This window comes from Protopterus annectens, chromosome 7.part0 (genome assembly GCF_019279795.1).
Source record: "Protopterus annectens isolate FY-2018-M chromosome 7.part0, PAN1.0, whole genome shotgun sequence".
Taxonomy (NCBI): domain Eukaryota; kingdom Metazoa; phylum Chordata; order Ceratodontiformes; family Protopteridae; genus Protopterus; species Protopterus annectens.
In genome coordinates this window covers 900067322-900085051 of record NC_056739.1, presented here as the reverse complement: position 1 = coordinate 900085051, position 17730 = coordinate 900067322, and the positions used below count along the sequence as shown (strand labels likewise).

Here is a 17730-nt window from a genome sequence, read left to right as displayed (position 1 = left end):
CAGGGAATCCTAAGTGAAATATCTGCTCTGGTAGTGTTTGGTAGTGTTTTTAGTTGAGTTTAGAACAGAAGCTGCTGTTAAAGGGATAATTAGTAGGGCATATAAAATAGTGCATGCCAGTGGTGGCTGTTGCCTTCAAATTAAAGGGGTCTGCAGGAGATACCTGAATGGGGTGTGGCCAACTAGAAAGGGGTGAGGTTAACTTCACAGGGTGGAGCTATGATACAGTGGGATCTACAGTGAACATGCTTATCATTTTACATAAAGTAACTGCTCAATTACTATTGCACATGCTGAATAGTTTACCAAGTACTAGACTAAATCACATTTCAGAGCTAATGAGATGTTTAGGTTATGCTATAACAGCACAAAACCTAAACATTTCTAAACAGTAAAAAAGTGGTTGGTCCTTACTGCATGAAACTGTTATGAGTACACATGATGTAGTGAACATACATTGTACTGTATCAGGTAATCTGCATTTTGTACACTGACAAGTGAAAGGTAAGGAAATTTGGAAATCTCACTATCTTAATTTATTATTCACAATTCAAGGTCACTGCAGTGCCTAATATGCCAATGATTCTGAGAGACTGACACAGGTTTGTATGACAGTTGACTTTACAAAAATGCACATTAATCTTGAAAGCCGTTAAAGAGAAGGGCCAGGTAATTCATTTCATTCATAAACAGCCCCCTCCCCATTACCGAACGAAAGTACCTGCTTTGACCTTGCCAGGATTAAATTAACATACTTACATTAATTTCATTTAGTTGACAGAATCATTAGTCATAATTTATATGTGCCAGCTTGCCTTGCACAAATGCATATTTTATTTTATTTATTTTACCATTGTTTACCCAGATTAGTCTAACTTGATATTTTATTAGAAAAAAAACATCCCCAGTCAAGCAGCCTCCAAAGCACACTGCTTCCTTAGTGTATGGTTAACCCTGCCAGCATGTTACTTTAAAAAAAAAAAATAATCAACAGCCCCTAAAACACATTGCCTTCTAGCCCCTAGTATTGAGTTAACCCTGCCAGGATATTATTATTATTATATATACATATATTAAAAAAAGGCTTCAAAAGCCCCCATAATGCACAGACCACTAGTATCTGGATGACCCTGCCAGTTTATTATATAAAAAAAAAAAAAGAAGAAGAAAATCAACAGTCCCCAAAACTCATTGCCTGACTGGGTGTTGTATTAAAAAAAGAAAGAAAGACCCTGCCAGGAAAAAAAAAATGAAGAAATTATCTGGTTTACCCTGACGGGAAAAAAAATAAATACAGAAAGGATCTGGTTGGCCCTGCCAGGAAAAAAAAATTACTTAATTAACTGATTTTTTGGTGGGAGTTAATTTACAAATAGCCTTCTTTGGCTTCTCTCATTTTAAAGTTTGATTCTGAGTTTCCACTCGATGATTAAATAGTTTCCACCCCCCCCCAAGAGTCCTCTGTCTCTCACAACTTAACTATGTTCAGTTAAAGAGTGGGAAGAGAACGCTAATCAGCAGCCGCTCCACGTACTCACATTATGTGACAGCCTGCTGACTTAATGGTCCCATTGGCTTCCTATTTCCTGTGATTAAAACCACAATGATTTCTGGGCATAGATGCCTGCAGTCTTCCCAGTCGAGACTGTTTTAAAAACAATCTGGTGACAAAAAGATTTTTTTTTTTTAAATTGGAACTCTAGCATGCATGCACGCTGCTCTGAGTTCTGTGTTGTATTGCATCTTTGGCTTTACTCACTAGTTTGCCGTTTGAACTGCTACTAGTGTTTTAAAAATACCAGTTAAACTCTTCTGTTTTGAGAAAGATTGGGGGGCTGCGGCCCAGCAGTCCAGTACCACGAGCTGCCTCTGGTGCATGATAACTATAAAAGTCAAGCAAATGAGGTTAGAAAAGATTAGGAAGAGAGATTGTAGACGCAGTTCACAAGGAAACAGGTAGAGTACATATGTATGACTCCCAAATATGCAGTAAAGTCTAGAAGATGTAGGATTTTTGCATAGGAATTTTTAGACCCCAACCATCCTCCTAACAATTTTTCCTCAGTTAGGTTTCAAATGTTGGAGATATGATGGCGAAGAAAGAGGTAATTTGGAACATACGTTTTGGGAGTGGTATTGTTGACAGAATTTAAAAATTCCGTATTGAATATTCTATCAGAAATATTTGGTGAGCAAATGGGTGTAGGTGAGGAAGTTATTTTTTGAGCAGGGATACAGGATCTGAATTGCCTAGACATAATAAGGTCTTGAGTTTAATTGTGGTGGCTGCCAAAAAAAGCAGTTTCTAGAAAATGGAAATCAACGTCTAAACCAGCTATATTTGAAGGAGTGGCTATTGTATCAGAGATAAAAAAGCAAAATTGTATCTTTACAAAAGTGTAGGAGCAAATTACATAGAAAAAATGAAGTTGTGGGAAGAATACATGCAGAATAATGTTTTGGAGGAGGAGTGAGGTTTAAGGAAATTGAGAAATTTATGTAATGCTGGATTGATTGTATAAATGAATGTGTATGATGCAAAATGTTTGCAACTATGACGTTAACATTTTTAATGTAAATGCGTTTTTCCTGTGTGTTTAAAAAAAAAAAAAAAAAGGATGGTCATGTACAGTCCTGCTGAGTATGGGATGTGAGCACTTTTAAGTGCTTGAAGAGGAAAACAGGATCTTCTAAGTGTGTTTCCTTAAAGGTGTATATGACTAGGCATCTTGTGGTCCTCATGATTGCCTGCCTAATGTTATGTTTCTGTGTTATTTAAAACACGTGAATTGTTCTTTTTCTTTTTCACTGTGTCTAAATAATATGATTGGTTTGAGTGCATACATTGTGGTTTGTACTTTGCTGTGCTAACAATTTTACACTTGGTGTTTAGATCTGGAACCATCCTGACATGCTCAATGAAGCTTTACAGAAGGAAAATTTAGCAAATGAGCAAGACTTGGACCTAGATGATCTAAACTCAGGGACTCCAAATTCCCGCTGCCAGACACACACAATCAAACCCAAGTCAGAAGGCACTGTTTCAGCAATTGGTGATGCTTCCAACAGCAAGTTTATACAAGGGGTGGGCTTCAGTCCTTTCCAGGAAAAACCCAACCAGGTCATCACTTATGAATGGGTGAGTTGACTTAAGATAAGTTTCTGAACAATGTTTATATGGTTTATATCTACATTTCTTGTCTTTCTTGCCCACTATTGGTTCTTTTTAATATAGGTTGCTGTAAAGTAAGAGTAGTAAGCAGTTGCATGTGATTATTAAAACGTTATTCCCTGCTGTTAGTCATGTAAATGCTTTATCCTGACTGCATTGGATGAAAAAAAAATTCCATGCTTTTAAATTCTACATAATGTAGTCAAGATTGGGAATTAAACAGGCAGAAATAGATGTCTAATTTAGTGTGCATTTGCATTATTGTTTGTTTGTGTCTTTCGGCTTTTCCCGGTTAGGGGGTCGCCACAGCGGAACTAGGTCCGCTAATGATTGGCAGTAGATTTTTTTATGTGCCGAGTTTGCCAGCCCTGACGCACAACCTTCAACGAAGGTATGCCCATTCACACATGTCTACACACAGAAGACGCTCTAGCTGAGAATCGAACAGCACAACTTCTTGTTGTGAGGCGAAAACGCTACCGCAGCACCACCACCGCGGGCCAGTTTGCATTTGCATTATAATATGCATTAATTTGGGTTTACACAATGCTCAGTATTTGAAGTTTTTCACATTAGTTATTGATGGCTTAGTTTGCTTTATTTTCATGCATTTCCATTTTCTGTATTACAGCTAGGTCATAGGGAGGGTGGGTGGCATTTTTGCAGCAAAAAGTTTTGTTTTTTTGGGGGGGTGGGGGTTACATCCTAACCGGCAGAAAACATGATTACAGTTAGGGCAGTAATGCGGTCTTTTCATGCATTATGTAAATGTCTTTATTAGGCCGGACATTTCTTCCTATTGCATGAATTAACTGGTAGTTGGAAACTGTACACTCCCAGAAGCTTTGCCTGAATATTAAGGTTGGCTTGTAACTTGTTTCTGTTATGGTGAGGTAATGGGGGTAACTAAGACATAGACTTCAAGAACAAAAAAAAAAGCATTTGCAAAACTGACCTGATGTATGGTCAGAAGGCAACCACCCTCTTCAGGTACCCCTAGTTTGTATTCTGCTAATGGGATGGCTAGCTTGGCTTAGGAAATCAAGTGGATGACTGCCAAATGGAGAAAATTAAGGATAATACACTGAAGCAGGGACTTCTTGTGGAGGCCGTCTTGTTTTCATGGCAGAATCTTTAGTTGTACTTTATGAGGTGGGAACATGGAGCACATATGAAAAAAAACTGAGCTCATACACATCACCTCTGGGGCCCATAGCATGCACATACCTTGGGGTTAAAGACCATATCCATTAAAACCCATTCTTCCTGCAGTATAATGGGTTTGCCAGCCCTCCAATCTCTCACTTCTTGTGTGACAACATCCAGGCAACAGAGGGGGTGACTCCTATTTGGTACTGAGATATGCCACATTAGTGCTGATCAGTTAGTAAATATAAAATGTTCACTAAGAAGTGGCAAACTACTTTATACCTCCTCCTCCACCGATAATAAAGTAGCAGCTAGTATATTGAAGTGCTAAGATTCTCCACATTACAGACTTTGACAGGAAGCCTTCACGTTCTGTAAACATTAGCCTTGGTGAAACATTTAGTTTATTTTTAGTTTATCCTTTTACATACAAAGCTTATTTTTCTTTGTAAGTTTTCTATTTCTAGAAATGTTGTAGTTCTTCTTAGTCAGTGTTGCAGTACTTATCCTTGGGTCTTCCTGTTATACAGAAGCCCCACAACCAGCCTGATTTCCAGAGTCTCTTCATCATCCCTATCAGATGGGCATCCCATGGTTAATATTTGGATGTCAGGGCATTGGTCAGTGCCATCTTCAGTTCTTTCTAGCCATGCAGCCTGATGTGCTTCTGTGTTTATCTAATGGTCACAGTCTGTCTGCTGGTTCATTTTCTTCAGAGTGTTCAGCAAACGATTTTCAGATAAGTACTCCTTGGGAAATTCTTTTCTCTGATTAATGTTCAAAACAGTTAACTGTTTGAACTGTGGGAAGCAAATCTGCATAAATATTTTTCTGCTTTGTGTGGGTCTCCAGCACAATGTTTCTAATGTCAGGATTGTGCTAAGTTTAGAGCTAAAAATCCTTGAGTGGGGCCAAAGTCCTTGCACCACACGTGGAATTCTCAGACCCAGTCCACGCAGCATCTCCGCCCTCTGCTTTGCCTAGGAAACGAAGAGGTAAAGAAAAAAACTAATGAAAAGGTATGAACAGACAATGACATTTCTTCCACATCTGCATCTAAGTCAGCCAAAAATTCTGGTGAAATTATTTGAAAGCTCCCAAGTCTGGTGATGTCCTGGCCTGAGCCCACTGGTGTCGGCCCATGGAGGCTGACATGACAGCAGGCCACTCATCTTTACTCTCTCCAACGTCTCTGTTGGTCAGGTTTTACATCTTCATCTGGTATGGAGTCTTCTGTCTGTTCCATTAAGTCCACCTGTTGTGATTGTGCTGGAAAAAATGCTTCCTCGTATTAAATTATGCTTTGCTCCTTGTATCTGCTTATGCCCTGTCCTTACCAACTGTGCCTTTTCAGGGTAGTCTGATCTCTTCCTTCCAGATACATTATGAATACCAGCATCATACTGTCCTGTTTCTTCTTTTTCTTAAGTGGAAAAAAAGTTCCCTTGGTCTTCTTTTTATCTTCATGCTAGGGCATGTTTGAAATACTGACACTTTTACCTTGGAACTTCTCAAAACAGTATCCAGTTTAATAAAGGACAAAGCAGAATTTTTTGACATTAGAGGTGTCTGTAGAAACAGTAACATTTGAGAGGTATGTCACAACCTCTTTTCCCCTGCATCATTCTAGCTTTCTGGGTATGCTGTCCAGTACTATGATTTCATTCTCACTGCAAAGGTACCTTGAGGTTGCTTACAGTATTCAGGCTGTAACCTGATAATTGCTTGATAAAGGGAATTTGTTAATTTCCTATTTATGAATTCCATCCTTTCAGATGTACACCCTGACATTTGATTCACTTTTGCTGTTAACTTTACGTATATTTCCTTTGACTTTAATGATTTCAAGAGAGAAGCTAGAGAGAGCATGCCATGAGACAGCCAAAAAAAACACATTACATATGTAACAGTACTCACTTAGATGTTATACTTTCTAAATAAAACTGTGAATGTGGTTAAGTATGGAAACTTTTTTTTTTAAACTCTGGTAATTACCAGAGCAAAATGTTCAGCAATATAGTCCATGTAGTCAGCAGGTGAATGACAGCATTACCTTGCCCAATTAGTAGTTCAGCAAAGTAAACTTTTCTCATAACAGTTGCAAATTAATTAACTAAAGGTCAAGTGCTGTCAACTTCTTAATAATTCATGCAAGCTTGGGACTGTTCCTATTAGTGTTATCACCTGCTGTGTAAAAACATCTTAATGCATCTTAAGTGATAAATGTCTTTTAAGTATTTTTTATTAAGATACTATTAATTAAAATCAAATATATTTTTATAAATTGCATTAGAACATGGGTACAAAAAATGATATCTCACATTTAACTTCTCTTTCTCAAAATGTCTGACCACTTAATGTCTCATTCTGTGACACATTTACCTGCCTATCTGATGCTTTTTCCTTAGTAACCAGGGATAACCACTTTGAATTTTCTATTTGTGTGTATTACTGTTACGAAATTCCATATCACGTCAGGCTTTCAAAAGCAAATATGTAGACATCATAGGTGAAGGTGTTCATTTCCATGTCTTAGTAATGGTCTGTTTTGCCGAAGTCTTTTGTTAACCCAAGTAATTTATTTTTGCCTATGCTAAGAACCTTGATCAAGGAAGCATAACAGAAACAAAAATTGACTGAGTTGGACCTTATTATTAGGCCATAACTCCACAAAAGCACATGCAACTGAATGTTAAATCATTGTTTTTGCATTCCCAGGAAATAAAATGCAACATTCATATAACCTTAGTCATACCTGCAGCAGTTATTGAAAAAATGAGCAAGTGTGTTTTAGCTTACTATGAGTATATACATATAGCTAGCTGTACAAGCACTTCCAGACAAAAGTGATGTGAATTTGTAGCTGTCTGGGAATCAGATATATTTTCCATTTTAGATGTGTAAGTACTGCATTTAAGTCTCTGTCATCCTTTCTGCAACGGCTGCCCGACTCCACTTTTCATTAAGGTCATTGGCTTAAATTTTTCACTATCCATTATCTTCTCCGGTAGTACATAAAAAATCCCTCTGTGGAGGTGCACCCTGTCTGATCTGACATGGCCTTTTCAAATCTAGTAAAAAGCTGTCACAGCATCAAATTTGTAGTAATGGGTATATACCATGGAATACTTGAGTACAGTTACATAATAGGGAGCAAAAAATTGCAGCCATGAATCCTTCCATCTTGACTATTGCAGTGATAGTCTTTCAGAAATGGGTAAAGCTCAGCTGGAAGGCTAGCTAGAGTGATCTAAGGTTAGGACGTGCCTAGACTTATTTTCAAGATGTCTGCAAACTGCATAGCAAGTTGATTAATGCTCTCCCAGTATGAAAACTGAGAAATTTTTTAAAAATAAAAAAATAGAAAAAAGTAGCCACTAAAACATATCAATTTGGGTAAAATTCAGATACTGGCTAGTAATCAGGCTACCTGGATGCTAGAAGATAAGATATTTGGCAAAAGTAGCTTAAAATCAACTAAAATAGAGAAGAAGAGCTGTCTGGGAGAAACCTAGCAGCTGTTCAATAAAAACGTAGTTTAAGCTTCAGTTTTAGTACACGTAACAGATTCCAGTGATTTAGGGGAGGATAAAGTGAATGCACTCATATATGTTTAAGTGACACTGGAGAAATATATAAAGACAATTGACAAAAAGGCTGAAAAATAGAAAAAGCTTTAAGTAGCTGTTCAGATGTGCCAATAAAGCTGCAAAAATCAGAGGATGAAATGAAGAAAAGACTTGCTGAACATGAAGTTTCTCAAGAGGAGCTACAGTAAACTCTCAGATCTGAAGTAGTTGTCTTCATCTGATCTTCAACCTGTGGGTTCATGGATCCGTATCGGATCCGACTCTGCCGCATATCCAGCATCTGATCCAAGCTCAAACCTCCTCCCCTTACCCATAATACCACTGTCTCCTTCCTCCCTTCAGATCTCGTTTGCCGCCTGTCAAGTCCGCATCGTGGTCTGAGCTCCCTGCATAGAAAGTGTGAAAAGTATTGCTTTTTTGGGGTTAAATCTTCTTCTCTCTCTTTAATATTCCTCACTAATCTTTCTCTCTCCCTTTCCTTAGTGTTTCTGCCCAGAAACCTACCTAGGACAAATCGGTGTTCCTCGATGCATTTGGTGCAAGACCCTCTACTTCCTGGGTGTCCCTCTTGCAGATCCGTTAGCAGACCTTATAATTTTTCGGGCATGGAAAGAACCTGACACAGTGGAGCAACCCACAGCGCCCAGATGAAGTTTTGAGCCCCCCCCCCCCCCCCCTCAGATAGGGCATACTTGAACAAGGGGTTCCCGGTTGATGTTATGGTGGTGGCAGCTGCCACCAGGAAAGAGCTCGCTTAGGAGAACTCTGCGGATGTCCTTCAAGGATGCATCTGCAGTCCTAACATATGGGTTGTCCTGCCTCAGGCAGCTCTTCGGTCGGCTGGATTCCAAAGTCTGGGTCTGGCCTCGGCTGATGTCGCACTTCACCCGACGTCATAGCTGCTAGGGTATAAAGGCATCAGCCGACGCCATTTTCCTCAGTCTTTCTTGCCGCGCGGTGCCCGAAGCAGAAGCTGTTCGCAAGTGCCGGTCGGTCAGATCCAGAGATTTCTACTACCGAAGACTTCTAAAAAAGCTAAGTACCCCGTTGGGGACTCTTTCTTGCCTCAGCCGATGTCAGACAAAGTAAATAATTGTTTAACTTGTGGGAAACAAATACCTCATAAGGATTTCCACTCTTACTGCCTTCCTTGCTTAGGCCCAGACCACGACGTATCAGCTTGTCTAGCCTGTGCTTCCTTCAACCGACGGACGCTTAGACGTCGGTCGGAGTTTGCAGAGGAATTTTTTGGTCCCGCTTTTGCATACAAAATGCCGTTGGAGACTCCGACTACGCATTTAGCTAAAAAGCGCAAGGTAAAGGACCGACACTCGCGGCCCGCGGTTTCGGCTGAAACCACGGTTAGGCCAACCGTGAGTGTCTCGGTTTCGGCTGAAACCGAGTCCTCGGTTCTTCCTTCGGCCGAAAGCATGCCCCCGATAACCGAGGCCTCTCAGAGCATGGCCGAATCTGCTACTGAATTTACTGCTACAGAAGCAGGCACCCAAGATTTGTCAGACACTATTCCTTTAGACATTTCTACCCCTGCACGTGGGGCTGCTAGACCCCCTGCTTCTATGTCTATCAAGGCTTTTTCCAGGGCTAAAGCAGCTAAATCTTCTAAGGCCTTACCTACAAAAGCTCCCTCACACAGGCCTACCTCTAGTTCCCAGATACTCAGCGTGGCAGAGGATCTTATTTCTTTGATCAGGGGATCCCAACCTCACCCAGACAGGTCCTCTCAACCTCCTCCAGATAAGAGGCCTAGGACTGAACCCCCTGAACCTGTCTCTACAGACTATTCCTCGGATGACTCAGATATTTCAGACCATCAGGAAGGCCCATATTCTCCTTATGAGGATTCTGATGCAGAAGACTCCATCCCTTCTGCTTCTCCTCCTGAAGAATTTTCTTTTGGGGAAACCCTACATTCTATGAGGGAACACTTCCAATGGCAGGGCCAGGATTTTTCAGATTCAAGGAAAAGGCTAAGGACTTTTTTACACTTACCACAGCATAGGCCTTTAACCATTCCTCCAGTACTATCAGTTGTTGATGATGCATATAATGATGCCAGTACTGCCCCTGACTCTCTTCCTCCGGCCCCCGCCAAGCCTGATAGATATTACAGGGTCCCGGACACACACTACCACTTGTATAAGGCTCATGTTGCAGACCCAGAAACCATTTCACAGGGCCCTAAGGGTGTGGCAGCTGCCTCTGCCAAAAACCCTCTTCCCTCTGAAAGGGAATCTAGAGCATTAGAGAGATGGGGTAAAAAGGTTTATACATCTGCTACTCTTTCGGCCAGGGCCTTAAACTGTCAATTTCACATGATTCAGTACCAGGAATTTTTGTTAGACCAGCTAAATAAAAAACTGTCCTCTCCTGAACCTATAGACCGCAAGTCCCTTCAGGATTTGGTACATAACTCTCAGCAGGTCAGTAATCATTTCTTAAAATGTGGCTATGATGCACTGGAAGCTTCCTTTAGATCAGCTATGACTGGAGCAGTGATTCGAAGGCATGCCTGGTTAAAAGAACAATCCTTACCAGACCATGTTAAGTCAAAACTCCTAGATGCTCCTATGGAGAAACAAAGTTTGTTTGGCTCCCCTGCACAGGAGGTTCTAAAGAAGGTGGAAGAAAAAGCAAAATCTGTACAAACAGTCAAGGATTTCTTACAGGTCCAACCTCCGAGGTTTAGCAGAAATTGGCCTTCGAAGAATTGGTCCTTTCCAGACACCTCCAGAGCACAGAGAGGCAGAAATAGACGTCCAAGAGGCAGAGGTCAATCTAGGGGTGCCTACAGGGGACGTCATTGGCAACCTGCCAACCAGAGAAGTGATGCCACAGCTGCAACTACAACCACTTCCACAGGACAGACACAATGACTTGGCTCTGATTCCGCCTACCAGGGAACAACTGGTAGCACCCTTGAGCGGAAAGCTAGCCTTATTTTCAGACAACTGGCATTGCATTACAGGAGACAAATGGACTTTACAAACAATAGACAAGGGCTACAGGTTTCACTTCCACACTCTACCAAAAAAGAGAGGAATGCCAAACCTTCCACCAAACCAAAAAACAGAGGCTCAAAAGCAAATCAACAACTTACTAAGCATAAGAGCTATAGAAAAGGTACCACCTATGGAACAAGGCCAAGGATTTTACTCCAGGCTTTTCCTTGTACCAAGAAAAGAAAATCAATGGAGACCTATTCTCGACTTGTCCGCACTGAACACATACCTCATTGTTCCAAAATTCAAAATGCTGACCCTCCAGCAACTTCTTCCCATGCTGGGCAAGGAGTCTTGGCTGGTGACTCTAGATCTCATGGAGGCATACCTGCACGTTCCTATACGACCAGATTGCAGAAGACACCTCAGATTTCTTGCAGGATCAGAGCATTATCAATTCTCAGCATTGCCCTTTGGCTTATCCACTGCGCCCAGAGTATTTACGAAATGCCTGGCATCAGTGATTGCTCATTGCAGGCTTCAGGGAATTCAGATTTACCCATACCTGGACGACTGCCTAATACAAGCGGACAACAAGACAAAATTAACAAAAGATTTGGAAAATGTCATACAACTGTTGCAAGCCTTGGGATACACAGTCAACATTCAAAAGTCAAGACTAGTACCATCCCAAAGGATAACATTTTTGGGTGCAGAACTGGACACAACAACTCAGATGGCTTTTCTCACAGAAGAAAAACAAAAGCAACTACCAGTCTATTTCATGACATTAACAACAGAAACTCAGATTACTGCAAGGAAAGTCCTGCAAGCCCTGGGTTACATGGCATCCTACATAATATTGATCCCGCATGCCAGGCTGCATATGAGAAAGTTGCAATGGTACCTAAGGAATGTATGGTCTCAACACAAGCACAGTCTAGAAGCCCAGATTCCAATAATTCCATGCCTGAAAAAAGAATTCTTGTGGTGGGCTCAGGCCTGTCAGATGAACAAAGGATTGCCTTTCCACAAACCACATCCAAGCCAGACCATTACCACGGACGCCTCAGACCTAGGCTGGGGGGCACACATGGAGGACAAGTGTATACAAGGCCTATGGACCCAAGACCAGTTGAATCTACACATAAATCTAAAGGAGATGCTGGCAGTGAAACATGCAATCCAGGCATTCAGACCTTTCCTTCAACAAGGTCACCTGCTGATAAGGACGGACAATACCACAGTCATGTGGTACATCAACAAACAGGGAGGTACACATTCATATCCTCTATGCCGGATGGCAATGGACCTGTGGAATTTGGCCCTGAATCTCAACATTCAACTACAGGCCAGATTTGTACCAGGAAAAGAAAATTCACTAGCAGACACCTTAAGCAGAACTACCACGGATGCTCACGAATGGATGCTGCATCCAGACACCTTCAAAACCATAACAAAGAAATGGGGAATGCCAGAGATAGACCTGTTCGCCTCCCCACACAACCACCAATTGAAGAAATTCTGCACAAGAACATACCACCCACTTGCCTGGAGGGTGGACTCCCTTTCCTTCAGCTGGAAAAACCTGACAGCATATGCATTTCCACCTCTTCCTTTGATGTACAAAGTCCTACTGAAGATCAGAGAGGAACAGCCAAAGATAATCCTGATAGCTCCAGACTGGCCAAGGCAACATTGGTACCCGCTACTGAGAAGCTTGTCTCGGACACACTTATGGCCTCTACCTCTACGTCCCTTACTTCTAACACAGAACAACTACAAGACCCTGCATCCAAACTTGAAAACACTGCAGCTAACTGCTTGGAATATTGCATAAAGCAAAATAAACCAGATTTATCTCAGAGGGTTAAGGACATTATCCTGGAGGCACGCAGACCCTCCACAAGGAAAACTTATTCAGCCAAATGGAAAAGATACCTCATTTGGAGTGCAGCAAAGGGACAAAAATGCCTCACTGGCAAACATAGCACACATCCTGGAATACTTAGCAGAACTGTTCCACAATGGCCTGTCCTACTCCTCCATTAAGATTCATGCATCAGCAATTTCAGCAGAGTACAACATAGATCCTCCTGTCTTCTCTCATCCTCTACTCAGGCAGTTCTTGAGAGGAATCAAAAATGTAAAGCCTCCAAGGAAACCACCTTTACCTGCATGGGATCTCAACTTTGTGCTGGAAAAAATAACACTTCCCCCTTTTGAACCAGCAGCAACAGCAGACTTACAGTTCTTATCTTGGAAAACTGCTTTCCTGCTAGCAATCACTTCAGCAAGAAGGGTATCTGAGTTACAGGCATTAATGGCAGTACAGCCTTTCCTTATCTTCCATCAGGATAGAGTGTCTCTGAGAACTAATCCTACTTTTATGCCAAAAGTGGTCTCCAGGATATCATTGAACCAAGCGATTCATTTACCTACATTCTTCCCCAACCCACAGAACAGGGGGGAAAGACTACTACATACCTTGGATGTGCACAGACAATTACGCTACTATCTGGACATAACTAAGACCAACAGAAAAACTGACCAGCTTCTGGTAACATATGCAACAGGAGTGCAAGGAAAAGCAATTTCAAAACAGACAATCTCAAAATGGATAGGAAATTGCATTAGATTCTGCTACTCTTTTCATGGAAAGACAACACCTGAAAATATCAGGCCTCCCTCCACAAGAGCTGCAGACACCACTACAGCTTTCCTACGAGGAGTGGCTACCAAAGACATTTTAGAAGCTGCTACTTGGAGCTCTGTGCATACATTTGCCAAGCATTACAATCTTCCTTTATACTCCAGATCCCGAGCAGGTTTTGCAACTGCTGTTTTGTAAGGGATCTTAACTACACCATCTTTATCTTAGTGCCTCCTCCCCCAGTTTGGCTATGGTATTCTACCCATATGTTAGGACTGCAGATGCATCCTTGAAGGACATAGTACAGTTTTGTACCTACCATAAATGTAGATGTCCGAAAGGTATGCATCTGCAGTCAGGATTACCCACCCTCCTTCCCCTCTGTGGTATTCCTAGGGTACTTACCCCTCTTTTAGCTAGCTGGGGGAATCTATTATGGTGTATTTGTTTGTATGTATATATGTATATATATATATTGTTTGCTTTCTACTGTTTGGAATTATTTGCATTTATCCAAATTTAGCCTTCCTAGAGGGCACCTGGCATCTGGGGCAAGAAACACTGAGGAAAATGGCATCGGCTGATGCCTTTATACCCTAGCAGCTATGACGTCGGGTGAAGTGCGACATCAGCCGAGGCCAGACCCAGACTTTGTAATCCGGCCGACCGAAGGGCTGCCTGAGGCAGGACAACCCATATGTTAGGACTGCAGATGCATACCTATCGGACATCTACATTTATGGTAGGTACAAAACTACTTTCATCCTCCTGACCGAGAGTCAAGGGCGATGGACCAATTTGGGGAGCTGGTGTATGCTTCAGCGACTTTTTCTGTAAGAGCGCTAAATTACATGGCACATGTGATTCAGCTGCAGCGAAACCTAGTGAAGGAGATCGCTGAGTCGACCCCTGAGTCCGTGTCTGCAGAGGACAAGATGTTTTCCACTCATATGGCCACTCTGAAGTCAGTCACGAACACTTCTATGCATCTCATCTCCCTTGCTACCAAAGGAGCCACTAGGGCAGCTGGTACAGGCGTTGCCATCAGGCGACATGCCTGGCTCTAGCTCTGTCAGTTTTTGGAACCTTTTAAGACGTCATTGCCCCATACGATGATTCCTCCCTTTTTCGGAAGTTGGTACGTGAGACTTTAGTTCAGAGTGAGAAGGACAGGAAGACTCTGCCTGCCGTCTGGATCCATTTCTCTGCCCCTCAAAGATCCTTTTCTAAGAATCAGCGAGGGACTAAGAAGATTTGGTACAGTAAGTCTCTGACTTTTCCCTGAGACAATCAGGACTTGCCTTCCCCCAGGGGCAGAGGGGTATACGATAGATGCCCTAGAGGCAGAGGGCGTCCTAGAAATTACGAGTCTCTAGAACCTTTCTCGGACAGACTCATGCAGCAGCCCTAAAGGGTTGCCTGACTGCTCGTCTTTGGAGGCAGTTGGGGGCTGATTATCGCTACACCAAATGGAGTGGGAGTCCATCACAACAGATCGTTGGGTGTTGCAGATTATATCCAGAGGCTATTCAGTCCCATTCCCTGAGCCACCTCTACCACCAAAACACCTCCCGGACATTCCACCCTCGCACAGGGAGGATGCTGCACTGGAATATCAAAGCGGCTAAGAAAGCGAGTCATCCAACCCATCCTCCTTGATCACTCCAGATCAGGCATTTATTCTGGGTTCTTTTTGGTGCCAAAGAAAGCAGGGGACGTAAGACTCATTTTGGATCTGTCCACCTTGAACCTGTCAGTGGCCAAGGCGAAGTTCCGTATGGTCACACTTCAGTCTGTCCTGCCCTTTTTGCAGGAGAATGACTGGATGTGCTCGATCGACCTCCAGGATACGTACTATCATATCAAGATGGACAGGTGCTTTGAGAGGTTTCTCCACTTCTGGCTAGGAGCCAGTCATCACCAGTTCAGAGCATTTCCCCTTTGGTCTCACCACAGCCCCCAGGGTGTTCACCAGAGTGATTTCAGTTGTAGTGGCTCACCTGAGACTCCAGGGCAGTCAGGTTTTCCCCTACCTGGACAACTGGCTCGTCACTGTCCCTTCCAGGCATCAACTTTGTCGAGCAAGAGATTCCTTTCTTTTACTAGCCCAGAGGCTGGGCATCACCAGCAATCTTAGCAAATCATCTCTGGCCGCAGTTCAGACCTTAGACTTCATTGGAGCTCGGTTAGACACAATTCATACAAGAGTTTTCCTTACTCCTGACAGGATACATAATCTGAAGCTGCATGTTCTTTACATTCTACAATCTCCCTCTCTGACAGCAGTAGTAGTACTACGGGTGTTGTGGTCTGTGGAGGTGCACCCTGTCTGATCTGACATGGCCTTTTCAAATCTAGTAAAAAGCTGTCACAGCATCAAATTTGTAGTAATGGGTATATACCATGGAATACTTGAGTACAGTTACATAATAGGGAGCAAAAAATTGCAGCCATGAATCCTTCCATCTTGACTATTGCTGTGCTAGTCTTTCAGAAATGGGTAAAGCTCAGCTGGAAGGCTAGCTAGAGTGATCTAAGGTTAGGACGTGCCTAGACTTATTTTCAAGATGTCTGCAAACTGCATAGCAAGTGGATTAATGCTCTCCCAGTATGAAAACTGAGAATTTTTTTAAAAATAAAAAAATAGAAAAAAGTAGCCACTAAAACATATCAATTTGGGTAAAATTCAGATACTGGCTAGTAATCAGGCTACCTGGATGCTAGAAGATAAGATATTTGGCAAAAGTAACTTAAAATCAACTAAAATGGAGAAGAAGAGCTGTCTGGGAGAAACCTAGCAGCTGTTCAATAAAAACATAGTTTAAGCTTCAGCTTTAGTACACGTAACAGATTCCAGTGATTTAGGGGAAGATAAAGTGCATGCACTCATATATGTTTAAGTGACACTGGAGAAATATATAAAGACAATTGACAAAAAGGCTGAAAAATTGAAAAAGCTTTAAGTAGCTGTTCAGATGTGCCAATAAAACTGCAAAAATCAGAGGATGAAATGAAGAAAAGACTTGCTGAACATGAAGTTTCTCAAGAGGAGCTACAGTAAACTCTCAGATCTGAAGTAGTTGTCTTCATCTGATCTTCAACCTGTGGGTTCATGGATCCGTATCGGATCCGACTCTGCCGCATATCCAGCATCTGATCCAAGCTCAAACCTCCTCCCCTTACCCATAATACCCCTGTCTCCTTCCTCCCTTCAGATCTCGTTTGCCGCCTGTCAAGTCCGCATCGTGGTCTGAGCTCCCTGCATAGAAAGTGTGAAAAGTATTGCTTTTTTGGGGTTAAATCTTCTTCTCTCTCTTTAATATTCCTCTCTAATCTTTCTCTCTCCCTTTCCTTAGTGTTTCTGCCCAGAAACCTACCTAGGACAAATCGGTGTTCCTCGATGCATTTGGTGCAAGACCCTCTACTTCCTGGGTGTCCCTCTTGCAGATCCGTTAGCAGACCTTATAATTTTTCGGGCATGGAAAGAACCTGACACAGTGGAGCAACCCACAGCGCCCAGATGAAGTTTTGAGCCCCCCCCCCCCCCTCAGATAGGGCATACTTGAACAAGGGGTTCCCGGTTGATGTTATGGTGGTGGCAGCTGCCACCAGGAAAGAGCTCACTTAGGAGAACTCTGCGGTTCATCCTCCTGACCGAGAGTCAAGGGCGATGGACCAATTTGGGGAGCTGGTGTATGCTTCAGCGACTTTTTCTGTAAGAGCGCTAAATTACATGGCACATGTGATTCAGCTGCAGCGAAACCTAGTGAAGGAGATCGCTGAGTCCACCCCTGAGTCCATGTCTGCAGAGGACAAGATGTTTTCCACTCATATGGCCACTCTGAAGTCAGTCGCGAACACTTCTATGCATCTCATCTCCCTTGCTACCAAAGGTGCCACTAGGGCAGCTGGTACAGGCGTTGCCATCAGGCGACATGCCTGGCTCTGGCTCTGTCAGTTTTTGGAACCTTTTAAGACGTCATTGCCCCATACAATGATTCCTCCCTTTTTCGGAAGTTGGTACCTGAGACTTTAGTTCAGAGTGAGAAGGACAGGAAGACTCTGCCTGCCGTCTGGATCCATTTCTCTGCCCCTCAAATATCCTTTTCTAAGAATCAGCGAGGGACTAAGAAGATGTGGTACAGTAAGTCTCTGACTTTTCCCTGAGACACTCTGGACTTGCCTTCCCCCAGGGGCAGAGGGGGA

General features: G+C 42.5%; 1 protein-coding gene across 1 annotated transcript in view; it reads left to right on the top strand.

The window, feature by feature from the left end:
- Positions 1-17730, top strand: part of RAD54L2 (RAD54 like 2) — a 2252401-nt gene that overhangs the window by 987864 nt on the left and 1246807 nt on the right. Inside the window, exon 13 of the mRNA XM_044077481.1 lies at positions 2894-3139. Coding sequence (XP_043933416.1) covers positions 2894-3139 — 246 coding nt within the window. The remainder of the gene's footprint in view (positions 1-2893; positions 3140-17730) is intronic.